Source organism: Salvia splendens, chromosome 5 (assembly GCF_004379255.2).
Source record: "Salvia splendens isolate huo1 chromosome 5, SspV2, whole genome shotgun sequence".
NCBI classification, from domain to species: Eukaryota; Viridiplantae; Streptophyta; class Magnoliopsida; order Lamiales; family Lamiaceae; genus Salvia; species Salvia splendens.
The window spans coordinates 11,145,983-11,159,454 of NC_056036.1; the positions used below are offsets into that span (position 1 = coordinate 11,145,983).

Sequence of the window (13,472 nt, forward strand, 5' to 3'; positions counted from 1 at the left end):
TCTTACTCCGACGAGGCTGGTCTCTCATTCTCCTCCACAACACCAGCTGCTGTCACAGCGGTCTCTGCGACGTTGCTGTCACCAATCAAGAGCTGGACCGTCCGCAACAGATTCATACATCATTAACTTATTCAACCCACTTTTCTTTACATTACTTAAAACCCGAGCCATAAATAAGATTTCTATTGCAAAACGGATGGAGTACATAAAAATGATAATATTTCATACAAAACTTTAGTTTTACTATATCAAATTCGAACTATATATTTATATTAGCTAATATTATATTATATGAAAAACGTAAAAAGAATATTTTCAAGATTATAAAAAAATTATCCCAAAAGGTTTATAAGAATATATTTATTTTAAAACATAGTCTGATAGAGAGAAATGGATAAGAGAGCAAAATGAAAAGATAGAGATGTGAGAGAAGATATAGAAATGAGAATAAACAAATATAGTCAAATTTAGCCTTGAAGCTAAAAAGGGCAAAATGGAAAAGAACTAATTCTTTGAAATGAAAATTTGTATCAAATGAATTAAAACCAATGTTTTAAAAACCGGACCGGACTGGCCGGTTCGACCGGTCGGACCGCGAACTGGTAGGTAGTCCGATCCGGTGCACCCCTTTAAACAACCACTGCATTGAACCGCCGTGAACCGGTGGAACCGGCCGGTCGGACCGGTTGGATCGAGAACCGGAAACCGATTTTCTATTTTTTTTTTCAAAATTTTTTAAAATTTGTTGTTGGTAGAGGTTGAACTCATGACCTCTCTTCTAGTTAAGAAGACCTCTACCACTCCACCACATGGGCTCATTGAACAATTTGAACATTAAATATTTTTATACACTAACCATTAATTTTATCTACAAAACTAATAATTCATTTTAATTTTATTATTCTTAATATAATTGTTAATTATAATATATATAATTATCATCCTTTATATTTTAATGATGTTCTACTTACCACCTATATTATTATTAGTACCATATAAGATTCATTATTTACTATAAATAATTTTTTTATATTACATACTTAATTTATATACCCTAGCTATTGACATTAATGAATAATCTTATCTAAACTAATTAATAAGTACTTAATTCGTATTTAATTATATATTATTTTACGAAATAAATTTTCTTAAATTAATATAAACATTATCTATTTTAATACATGAAATATTAAATTTTTTTATCTAGACTAACTAATATTAAGTGTATATATATATATCTGAATATATTTACTAAATTTTAATATTATTTATATTTATACATCACCAATTATCTATAAGGTTTAATGTTTTGTGATATATTATTAATTGTAAATCATTTACTAAATTTAATATATTTTTATATATATTTGCAACAGTAAAACGGTTAGACCGGTGGTTCGACCGGTTGAACCGTGAACCAGTAACGTCGCCGGTTCGCTTGCCGGTCCGGTTTTTAAAACATTGATTAAAACCTTAGTTTGGAGACCATGTGTGCAATTTATTTTCGTAAAGTACCTCCGTCCACGAATTTAAAGCCTAGTTTGACCGGACACGAATTATAAGAAATATAATGAAATGTGAATGGAATAAGATAGTGAAAGAAGTCTTATTTATATATATATTAATTTTATAATAAAATATTAAAATATGAATGAAATACAACTTAGTGGAATGTAGGGTCCATTATCAAAAGTAATAAAAAACTAAATGAGATATTTATTAGTTGAAAAAAAATGTGAAAGTGAAATAATTATTAGTGGATGGGGGGAGTATCAATGTATCATAATATATTTATCAAATACCAAATTTGTACTTCACTCAATAAAAATCAGGAAAAAAATAATAAAAAAGAAGAAAAAGAAAAAGTAAAAGTAAAAATTCAAAATTCAAAATTACTTTAAACATAGTACTACATAAACAATTTAATATCATTTCATGTATTCACTCCAACAATCATAAATGTGCAAGTAGCAAATAGGAGTATAGACGTAGTTCTCCTTAAATAAATAATGTAACCTATTTCAGTCTTTTAGACTTTGTTTGATGAAATATTTCCTATTCTGCAATCTGCACTGTCCTAAATTGTGAAATTCCAAATATCTGAATGAATTTGAATGTGGAATTTTATACAGTATATCTTAATGTGAATTGTACGTATAAAATTCTATAAACAAAATGCATTTAGTCACTGTTTCGCAGATATGGATATTCGTTTATTGGAATTAATTTTCCATGAAAATATGTTGGTGAAATTACTAATTACTACTCCTATTTATTAAAAGTTTTTATGTATAGATCTCTCAGAGTTATACATAACTTGCATTAACTTTTTTTTAAAACTTGATTTATACACTTTATTTCACTTTTATATTACGAATTACGCAATAAAACTCAAAATGAGAGTATACATCACATAATTTGTTAATAGAATAATAATTTTAATATCCCACCAATACTCAGGATTTAGTACAAAGAATTAAATTCGTTGTTGCCCATAAACAATCAAGTCAATGGATGATTTATTAAGAGGAATATCATCCGACATATTAATAATTAATTTGGATAAGACGGACAGAAATTAAAAATAAAAAACAAATAAAAATGAGAGAAAAGGGTATTTTGGGAAATAAGAAATGGCAGAGTGGCAGGCGTAGTATAGCATTTACGAGCGGAATCACTTTGAATTATGTAATCCAAGAAAACAACTCATCTCTCTCATCGCCTATACCAATTCCAATTACAGTGATCCTTTCTTGACCAGTTGCCATTGTTTCTTCCTCTCTTCTCCCCTAATATATACGAAATCAAATGTCGCCATCTTTCTCCCCAAACAAATCCAAACTACCAGCTCAACTTCACCCTTACTCCCGCACCTGATTCCTTCCTCCTCCTACATTTCTCCCTGTTTTCATCGCTGATTTTTTCATTTTGTTTTTTTCTTTCTCCAGAGAGAGACAGAGAGTGTGTGTGTTTATGTGTTTCTGAAGAAGAAGAGAGATGGGGATAACATTAGTTGGTCAACAAAATTTCAGCAAAGTATTATTCAATTTTCTCTCTGTCCTGGCTTTTTTCTTTTTTCTAGATGTGTTTTGATTAAACTTTTCGGTGTTTATCTGCTACTTTACCTGGAACTTCCTGCTGATTTAGACTAATTGTTTTTTGTTGACAAAATCGCGAGGCGAATTTTTGACTCGTGCTGTTTTGGAAACTACTGAGATTGACGATAACGCATGAATCTCCCGGTCTATTTGTTCCGCTGTTGTTTGTTGATTATCTTGTTGTTGTTGCTTACACATTTATTCTTTTTCGACGTTCTAGACCCCTAATTCACAAGTTGCATATCTTTTGTTGATTATTTCCTCATAGAACTGTGTAACTGTCATGCATCTGCAGCGCAATTTCATAGGCATAATTAAAACCAAGGGCTCCGCATTTATGGTCTTGAGATCCTATCTGAAGATTATTTGATTTACTAGTTTTTCATGAATCATTATTGCTACTGTCTTGCAGTCACATGGACGGATTAGATAATAGGGTTGAGGAGGTTGAGTTGTAAAGAAAGAGATGGAAGGGGAATCATCTGGCTTAATTATCGGGTTATCGATTGGAGTGGTGATCGGAGTGGTTTTGGCTGTAACAGCATTTTTTTGCTTCAAGTATCATAGGAAGAATTCCCAAATAGGGAATAGCAGCTCTAGGAGGAATGCAACGATCCCTATACGTACAAATGGGGTTGATTCTTGTGCAACAGATTCATCGCTTGGCACTGAATCGCCTAAGTCTGTGATGCCGAGTAGTATGCCCTTGTGGCTTAGGGGGCTTAAGAAGGTGAATTTAGTCACTGCAACAGGCATACTGGAGTATTCCTACAAGTAAGTGTTCTCACGCTGAATCAATTGCAATATGATCTTATGCAACAAAGGTCTGAATAGTGATTCGAAGTTGAGTCTTTAAACGAAGATGATTTGCCTGTAATCATCTATTCCGTATTTGTATATTCAAAATATCATAGATGTATTTACCATTTAGGAACTAAAAGGAAAAAGTAATTTGCCTCAAGATGAAATAGCAAAATTAGTGCCTGGCATAAATAGTCTACATGGGTATTTTATGTACATGTCATTGTTTTAGCCTTTTTCTAATGATATTATTTTATTAATCTACGAGCAGGGACCTGCAGAAAGCAACATACAATTTTACAACTTTAATTGGTAAAGGGGCTTATGGTTCAGTTTATAAAGCTCAGATGTCTGCTGAAGAGACTGTTGCTGTTAAAGTGTTGGCTACTGATTCAAAGCAGGGTGAGAAAGAGTTCCATACAGAGGTACTTCCATTTATCAACTAACATAGTATATGGCAGTCAAAATGTGCTTTATTTTAGACTTTTAAATCAACATAATAATCTTATAACTAAATTATTAGCTATACCTCCCATTGAGTTCTAAGAACACTAAAAGGCTTACTCTTCCCTGAGACATCATTCCTCTTGTTTAATAGCCACATATCACTTATGTTTAAAAGCAGATCGGCAATTGCAATGTCAATGTAGCAGTGTAGAAGGTTGTGTCGATAATCTTTCCCCCGTCATACTTCTGTTCATATAATGTACAACTACATATTACCAGCTTCAGTTCCAACTCAACAAATGGAAAATAGATAACATGAGAGCCGAATAATAACTATAACGAAGTTCTTTGTTCAAGATGGGGTGTTAAACTATAATCGTCAATGAAATATCATATAGAAATGGTTGGATGGGAGATCAAGAACAAATTATTGAAAAAGAGGAAAAAACACTATATGGCTTTGATAACAATGATAGTGTTTCATCATGTCCTTCTCCAGTGAGAAAGTTGTACGCTGCTATTAGTGCATGATTTGAAGATTTTTTGTGACTACATTACCATATTTATTCTTTATCTTCTCTTGTGCTCAGGTTATGCTATTAGGAAGGTTACATCACAGGAACCTTGTGAATTTGGTTGGGTATTGTGCAGAGAAAAACCAACATATGCTTATTTATGTATATATGAGCAGAGGAAGTTTGGCTTCGCATTTGTACAGTAAGTGCCTATAACATTGCTTTCAATTTAAGAAATGAAATTGTTTTTGTTCAACAGTATGTTCAATGTGCTATTTGCTCCCTAAGCCCACACCTGAGCGGCTGAGTCATGATCTTCTATCCATGGCTATGCCTAGGGTTTTCAGTATTTGATGAAGCCCACCTGGGTCTATCTCTTCAAGTCTTGTCTTCATTGCTATCTGGATCTTGATGCAATTTTTATGAATTCCTAATTTACAATATAAGAAATTTGAAAATGGAATGTAACTTTTGTTAATCAAACCACAATGTCTGTTGGGTTGGAAACTAGATATTTGAGAAGATAACTTGTAACATAGGTAGTTCCAGCAGACTATGAACTTAACTTTTGCATCCTTTGCCTGATAAGTTTTCTCTAAGAATTTGATCCGCATTGCTTAAAGTATATGATACTCCCTCCGTCCCACTCGAATTGTCTCATTTATTTACAAATGAGCACATGTATGAAAAGGTGATTAGAGTATAAAGTGTATCGGCTAACATGTGTTTTTAGAGAGAGAGAGGAGTGAGACAACTCAAAAAGGAAAGTGAGACACTTTGAATGATATGTACAGAGTACTCTTTATTGTAACTTTAATCTGCTTCTGGCTCAAAGTAGGCCGTTATTTACTACACATTTAATATTTTTGTAGGCATATTTTGGAATTTTTACTCTGCCTGTGTCTTATATATCTTGTACTCGAGTAAATTGAAAATCATGAACCTGTCAGTATCCATTATCTAAATTTGCGAATTTTTACTTGATGGTACTTTTCCATTATTGCTGAATCATTACCTTTTTTTCGCATGTTCTTTTAGATGAGTTACTTCAGCCTTTGAGTTGGGAATTAAGGGTTCAAATAGCCCTCGATGTGGCTAGGGGCTTGGAATATCTTCATGACGGGGTAAGTTGGATAACTTATTTTTATGCTCGCAACAAATACTAGTCTTTTATGGTTATGCATATGTTTGCTGCCTTGTTGTCACAAGCTTATCTTCTGCTTTTGCAATTGCTTACAGGCAGTTCCATCTGTGATACATCGTGACATCAAATCCTCAAATATTTTGTTGGATCATTCCATGAGAGCCAGGGTAATTCTTTGTCAGTATTCCATTATTCTTATAAAAAGATGTTCAAAATTTCTTATGACGTACAAGTGCGTTTTTAAGATGTTCATACTATGCATGGGCTATTTCATAGGTGGCAGACTTTGGACTTTCAAGAGAAGAGATGGTTAACAAGAAAGTCACTAATATTCAAGGGACTTTTGGGTATCTTGATCCTGAATACATATCAACCCGGTCATTTACAAAAAAAAGTGATGTTTACAGCTATGGGGTGTTGCTTTTTGAACTTGTTGCGGCAAGAAATCCCCTCCAGGGTCTTATGGAGTATGTTGAGCTGGTAAGCTGTCTCCATAGTCTTAGATTGTCTCACAATCTTATGATCACACCGACTTTTGGCATATCACATGTTCCCCTCGCATCATTTATGTTTTCTGTGTTTTCACTGTTACTCTTGCACTGGGAAATTAGTCATGCAGGAATATGTTTTCCATATTTTCTCAAGTTTCATGCATCTTATATAATAATCGTGGATCTGCTTTTTGATTTCGGATAAACGAATCTTTTCTTCTTTTCTCTTGTTCCTCTGCCAGCATTGGTGTCACTCTATCTGCATCTTTTGTTAGATCATTGTTTTCTCTAGTTGATTTTGGTGAATATATATGATCACAGGCAGCCATGAACACTGATGGAAAAGTTGGATGGGAGGAACTTGCTGATCCTCGTCTAGATGGGAGAGTTGATGTGGAAGAACTCAATGAAGTGGCTGCCCTCGCACACAAATGTGTGAACCCTGCAGCTAAAAAGAGACCAAGCATGAGGGACATAGTTCAGGAGCTCTCAAAGATTCATAAATCCAGGCATGTTAGGCGGAAGCAGAAAGAATCCAGGACTCCTAGGGCAGATTCTGTCATTGTCAACATGGAACAATTAGATCGTCGCAGCCCAACTTCTCAACACCAAAGAGTGGAATCACTAGACAGCACGGCCGACTCCATTGATGTTTAAAGGGCTTGCTTTTCTTTTATTCCTTTCTTTCGAATTTAGATTTTGATCACACCACAATCCTTAGCTTTTGCTCAAACAGCGCCCAGCTGCTTCAGATAGGCCTTGGGATATCTTTTTTCATTTTCCTTTGTGTATAGAGTAGTAACTTCTCCAGATTGACCTTTTTTTTTCTTTCATCGCTCTAGTTGTATATCTCCACAGGAATTTTTGATCTAATGATTATGAAAGCAATCCATGTTGTACATATATGTTTTACTACTAGTATTTCTTTTCTTGGGAAATTCCGGACTAGAATTACACGTCCTCATAGATTTACTGTTTCTTTTCGAAATTGGGGCGAGAAGCCAAACAAAAACTATGTGCCAAGACTTATACCTTTGGTTCTAGCATTCATTTTAGCTAATTTTATAGTCGTATGATCAAGTGTGTTCGGTCGAGTAATAAATTTTGTTGGACTAAAGCTTTGATACTGTCAGCCATGTTAAGATGTTAAATAGGGGTATATAAAATGAGATATTCTCTTAACTTTTTCATCCATTTTTTGTATAAAATCAAACAATTTTTTTAAAACAGAGTCAAAACTTGGAAATTAGGAGTATTAAATTTAGTACATGTACCATTATTTGTTTTTAAATCATAATATTACAAAAAAAATATGGCATTAATGAAACAGTCTTGATTTGTTGAAAGTAATTGCCAATATCGTTAGAGTGTCCACTATAAGGCGGACACGCCCAATAGCTCCGCCCCAGTTTTGTTGTCCATAGCCCCAGTTTTGTTGTCCATAGCCCCAAAATTCTATTTCCGCCACTATAGTGACACCTCCAATAGCCCTCAAATTTTATTATTAAAATAATCGCAGTGTAAATAAATAGAAAACGAGGTAATTAGGGCCGAATATTCGTTGTATTGCAAACCGGTAAAATTATACAACGAATAATTAAAATAAAATACAACTAAAAACTTCGCCACCGTCTACTCGGTGTCGGAGTCGGCTTCCTCGTCGTCTTCTTCTTCTCCTCATCCTCCCTCGCTGCTGCCGGCCGCGGTTTCCCCAGGATCATTATCAACGCTCCCCAGTCGTCTCTCAATCCGAGTGATGAGCCGCTTGTAGACGTTCCTGAGGTACGGGTCTTTTTCCCCTGCGTATTTGCTGCATACATCTTGCAGTTGTTGCATCAACGTTACGTCTGTGTTATTGATCAATACCTCGTGGGGTTGCACCGTGGGATGTGGGATTGGGGCAGACTGGGGGATGCGCGATCCGGACTCGGCCGCCCTTAGGCGGGAGGCACTTCTACCCCTCTGGCGCTGCGGATAGAGGCCTGTTGTCCCGGGGGCCGTCGTCGCCTAATGTGAGTCGCGGCTGGCTCTTCGACTTGCTCGTCGGACTGCTCGACCTCGTGCGAGCCGCTCCCACTGCTGTATTCCCGGGCAAGGTTGTGCCTTGTGCGCTTCGGGCCAGGAGCTGTGCCCACCTCTTGCGCCACGATCGACCTGAATTTCGGACAATCCGCGAGGACAAGATACTCCTCCCACAAGGTGAACTTCGGCGCGCCCGTCTTGTGGTATTGGCCCTCCGATAGGGTCTTCACATCTGCTACGCTTCGGCCACTCTCGGCGTGGCGAAGGTTGTTCTCGTATATGGACGCAAACAGCTTGGTAGCCCGCAGAATCCTACCGAACTTTTTTCGGATCTGTTCTGGGTCGCGCTTCTCGGCGCCGTCGGGCTTGAATTCCTCGTATGCCATCATGACGCGCCTCCAAAAGCTCCCTGACTCCTGATCGGTGCCCACCACGGGGTCCGAAGTGATAGAATCTCACGCCTTCGCCACGGCAATGCTCTCTCGTCTTTGGTGTATGGCTTGCCGCGGCTGGAACCCTCGGCCTGATTAGAGCCACCGCTACCGCCGCGTCCACTGTGTCCACTATGGAGTGGACGCGGCTGTAGCCACGAGGGTGGGCGAGGGGGGCGAGAGGCGGCGGACGCGCGATAGCCGGGTGCGGGGCGAGGACGCGGCGGGGGGCTATAGCCGCGCCTATAGGCGCGGCGCCTATAGTGGGCGACATAGCCGCGGCGAATTAGCCGGTTGCGGGGAATTTAAATTTTTTTTACACTCCCTCTATAAATACCACACCCCCTACTTATTTTTCACCATTTTCACAAAATCCATCCACTCACTATCCACACAACCACTCTCTAAAAAATGAATCGAGGAGACGACGACTCACCCGACTCTCAGGAATCGGGATATGACACCAATACATCACACCCGTCGGGTTTTGCCGGATATGGCACGACTCCGTCCCAGTATTGGAATTGGAATCAATCTCCCCCACCGTGGGCATCGAGTCCACCCCTTCCTCCATCTCAGCCGTGGAGGTCTTCTCCAACGCCGCCACCTTTACAGCGGAATCTAAGTCGTTCCGCATTTGGAGATTACAGACCCAACCTAGACACGCTTCACCAGCCGCGGCCGGGTTCCCCTTTCCAAGTCAGCCAATCTCCGATCACCGAAGCAGATCAAGACGCATTTGATACTATGATGGGTCTGCTCAGTTCCGACATCCCAGATATGCCGGCAGCGCGGGTGGAAACGCCCGTTCCGACCCGAGGAGGTAGCGGCAGTCGGGGCACTGGTGGCGGTAGGGGCGGAGGCGGCAGTCGTGGCACCGACAACGTCGGTGGACGCTCGGGCAGCTGGCCTGGCATTGCGAGTAGCGAGGGCAGTGGCGCCAGCGGTAGCGGTGGCTCTAATCAGGCCAAGGGGTCCAGCCGCGGCAAGCCATACACCAAAGACGAGAGCATTGCCGTGGCGAAGGCGTGGGATTCTATCACTTCGGACCCCGTGGTGGGCACCGATCAGAGTCGGGGAGCTTTTGGAGGCGCGTCATGATGGCATACGAGGAATTCAAGCCCGACGGCGCCGAGAAGCGCGACCCAGAACAGATCCGAAAAAAGTTCGGTAGGATTCTGCGGGCTATCAAGTTGTTCGCGTCCATATACGAGAACAACCTTCGCCACGCCGAGAGTGGCCGAAGCGTAGCAGATGTGAAGACCCTATCGGAGGGCCAATACCACAAGACGGGCGCGCCGAAGTTCACCTTGTGGGAGGAGTATCTTGTCCTCGCGGATTGTCCGAAATTCAGGTCGATCGTAGCGCAAGAGGTGGGCAAAGCTCCTGGCCCGAAGCGCACAAGGCACAACCTTGCCGGGGAATACAGCAGTGGGAGCGGCTCGCACGAGGTCGAGCAGTCCGACGAGCAAGTCGAAGAGCCAGCCGCGACTCACATTAGGCGACGACGGCCCCCGGGACAACAGGCCTCTATCCGCAGCGCCAGAGGGGTAGAAGTGCCTCCCGCCTAAGGGCGGCCGAGTCCGGATCGCGCATCCCCCAGTCTGCCCCAATCCCACATCCCACGGTGCAACCCCACGAGGTATTGATCAATAACATAGACGTAACGTTGATGCAACAACTGCAAGACGTATGCAGCAAATACGCAGGGGAAAAAGACCCGTACCTCAGGAACGTCTACAAGCGGCTCATCACTCGGATTGAGAGACGACTGGGGAGCGTTGATAATGATCCTGGGGAAACCGCGGCCGGCAGCAGCGAGGGAGGAGGAGGAGGATGAGGAGAAGAAGAAGACGACGAGGAAGCCGACTCCGACACCGAGTAGACGGTGGCGAAGTTTTTAGTTGTATTTTATTTTAATTATTCGTTGTATAATTTTACCGGTTTGCAATACAACGAATATTCGGCGCTAATTACCTCGTTTTCTATTTATTTACACTGCGATTATTTTAATAATAAAATTTGGGGGCTATTGGAGGTGTCCACTATAGTGGCGGAAATAGAATTTTGGGGCTATGGACAACAAAACTGGGGCTATGGACAAAAACTGAGGCGGGGCTATTGGGCGTGTCCGCCTTATAGTTGACACTTATGAAAAACTTGTTGAAACAAATGTAAAATTACGACTTACTGCTATTTATCATCTATATTCAGGAGAGACACGACTCTTGAAGACAAGTTTCAACTGTAGAAACCGGACTGCAGGCCACTGGATAGAAAGGGGTTCTGCAACATTATCTCTATCTCTATCTCTATCTCTATCTCTATCTCAAGTCACTCCGCCTAGTCAGACAAATCCAACAATGGCCGCTCTTCAGAGCTCATTCACCTCGCTAAATCTCGGCACCAGTTCCTTCCTCGGAAAAAGCGTCGCTCCCTCCCTTCACCTGCCTCTTGTATGTTTTTTTTACCGCTGTATTATCTATTATCTTCGTCAAATCATCCAATAAATTCCTTCAAATTCAAATTTTAATATGCTAAAGTGAGAAGGAGGTTTAACAGAACACGGAGTTATAAATTCGCTGTGTTACTCCGTGTGTCAAAACCCTGGTTGACTTATTTGAACTCTTAATGAATTGAATAGTGTTATGATTGCTATCCCCATTGTGAAATGGCTTATTTTCGCTTGTGATAATTGATTCTAGTGTTTCTGACTAAGCAATTGAAGAGTTCCTGATGTTATCATGTTTGAAGGTAAGGAGTGAATTGTTGAAGAAGCTGAATTGACCTCAGTATGCTTCTTTTAACGCATTAGGCTAAGATGCCAATGCACATGTATGAAGCATGCTTTGTGAACTTGTGGAGTTGTTTTTGGTGCAATGTGTGAGCTTTCCCGCTATTATTTTGTACTATTCCAGAAGCCTTGGAACAAGATGCATATTTGGTTTATTGTAATAACTTGTGCTTCTGCTTGCAGGTTAAGTTAACAGAGCAGCCGAGTTCAATTGTCGCCAAGGTTGGTTGAGTTTGATCATTTTACACATCATTTGTTCCTAGTAGTAGAGAAACGTATCTGACTAAGCTGCACATGCTTATTTAGTTTTCATTATGTTTCCCGAATTCAAAATCACCGTTTCCTCTTTAGCTACACTACATTGTAAGATAAGTTTATCATAGTCTCCCAGTGCATGACATGCATATTCAGTATAGACCGATGAAGCTTCTTTTTTATAGGTAGTCTAGGAATGGACAGGAACAATTCTTGCTTCCAGTAGTTCTCCTTTAAAGAAGTATTTCATTCGTTCTATTAAAATATGTCTTGATAATTTTTAAGAATTACCTTTTGGTTCTTTGCTGTTTGTTTGACTGCTTCCTGCATCTAAACAGTTGCACTTCTACTATGCCTGCTATTTCAACATTTTTGCTGTGTAATGCATCTCTGAACATTCCACATATCTGAATTTTATCTTCAAAGTTGCAACCGTAGTTCCTTACTAACTAAATTCAAATCTCACCAACAGCTAAAACGATGGGAGAGGAAAGAGTGCAAACCAAACAGTTTACCAGTGCTACATAAAATGCACGTTAAACTAGGAGATACTGTAAAAGTCATTTCTGGAAAGGACAAAGGTAAAGTCGGTGAGGTTAGCAAAATTATCACGCATAACAGCAGCATTGTGATTAAAGATATTAACTTGAAGACAAAGCATGTTAAGAGCAAGGGAGAGGATGAACCTGGACAGATAATCAAGGTTATTTCTCTTCCCAGCTTGGAGCTTGGACCTACAATTCCCTCTTGAAAATCTTATGTGGTGATATGCAAGTAAGGCTGAAGTCATTGCACTTATTAACATGTTTAATGTTTTATCTTTTTTCAGATTGAAGCCCCTATTCACAGCTCAAATGTTATGCTTTATTCGAAAGAGAAGGAGGTGGTGAGCAGGGTTGGTCATAAAACCTTGGATGATGGTAAACGTGTTCGTTACCTAATAAAGACTGGAGAAATCATTGACAGTGCGGAGAACTGGAAGAGAGTGGCTAAAGAAAAAGAGAAAGCAACAGAATTAGCTGCTGGCTCTTAGGAGACCAGGTTCTTTAAATCCATTCAATATATCCCAGCAATGTAACAATCTAGGATCTACGATTTGTACTCCATTTATTCTTTGACTTACATTCAAAGGACACACTTGCTCCTTCTCAAATCCTAGTATGATAAAATTTTGTTGGATGTGAATAGCAATATCTCTTTCAGTAAATGATGGAACTCTTGCATTCTCTTTTCTTGGTATCATGCAGCAAGCTGCTGCTGATCAACTATGCAAAAGGTTAAACTTAGGTGTTGCATAAGAAACAGTTTTAGATGATTATTCAACTATGGAAAAAAATATACGGAATCTTGTAGTCTTCTGTCTAGTCACGATGTCTATTTGCAGCTGAGATTTTTTTTGGCAGGTGTTCTTTTACTCTCTTCTCTTTCATTTCCTTTAGAGATTAGGGTGGCAACTGGAAGATTTTTCTGTTGA

General features: G+C 39.5%; 2 protein-coding genes across 2 annotated transcripts; both read left to right on the plus strand.

The window, feature by feature from the left end:
- The first annotated feature begins 2,680 nt into the window (after nucleotides 1–2,680).
- Nucleotides 2,681–7,434, plus strand: LOC121805327 (calcium/calmodulin-regulated receptor-like kinase 1). Its single transcript, XM_042205135.1, has 8 exons — nucleotides 2,681–3,036; nucleotides 3,511–3,872; nucleotides 4,171–4,324; nucleotides 4,937–5,063; nucleotides 5,900–5,985; nucleotides 6,101–6,172; nucleotides 6,282–6,485; nucleotides 6,818–7,434. The coding sequence occupies exons 2-8, from the start codon at nucleotides 3,565–3,567 to the stop codon at nucleotides 7,151–7,153; spliced, it is 1,287 nt and encodes a 428-aa protein (XP_042061069.1). The 5' UTR covers nucleotides 2,681–3,036; nucleotides 3,511–3,564; the 3' UTR covers nucleotides 7,154–7,434.
- Nucleotides 7,435–11,177: 3,743 nt separating this feature from the next.
- Nucleotides 11,178–13,205, plus strand: LOC121803317 (50S ribosomal protein L24, chloroplastic-like). Its single transcript, XM_042202998.1, has 4 exons — nucleotides 11,178–11,405; nucleotides 11,927–11,965; nucleotides 12,471–12,701; nucleotides 12,828–13,205. The coding sequence occupies exons 1-4, from the start codon at nucleotides 11,313–11,315 to the stop codon at nucleotides 13,029–13,031; spliced, it is 567 nt and encodes a 188-aa protein (XP_042058932.1). The 5' UTR covers nucleotides 11,178–11,312; the 3' UTR covers nucleotides 13,032–13,205.
- Nucleotides 13,206–13,472: the final 267 nt, after the last annotated feature.

Bases quoted from the DNA above. Each gene is read 5' to 3' on its own strand.
- LOC121805327 (XM_042205135.1), top strand. From the start codon at position 3,565: ATGGAAGGGGAATCATCTGGCTTAATTATCGGGTTATCGATTGGAGTG. The intron at 4,325-4,936 runs GTACTTCCATTT...TCTTGTGCTCAG, and splicing joins AGAAAGAGTTCCATACAGAG to GTTATGCTATTAGGAAGGTT. The intron at 5,986-6,100 runs GTAAGTTGGATA...AATTGCTTACAG, and splicing joins TGGAATATCTTCATGACGGG to GCAGTTCCATCTGTGATACA.
- LOC121803317 (XM_042202998.1), top strand. From the start codon at position 11,313: ATGGCCGCTCTTCAGAGCTCATTCACCTCGCTAAATCTCGGCACCAGT. The intron at 11,966-12,470 runs GTTGGTTGAGTT...TCTCACCAACAG, and splicing joins CGAGTTCAATTGTCGCCAAG to CTAAAACGATGGGAGAGGAA. The intron at 12,702-12,827 runs GTTATTTCTCTT...ATCTTTTTTCAG, and splicing joins AACCTGGACAGATAATCAAG to ATTGAAGCCCCTATTCACAG.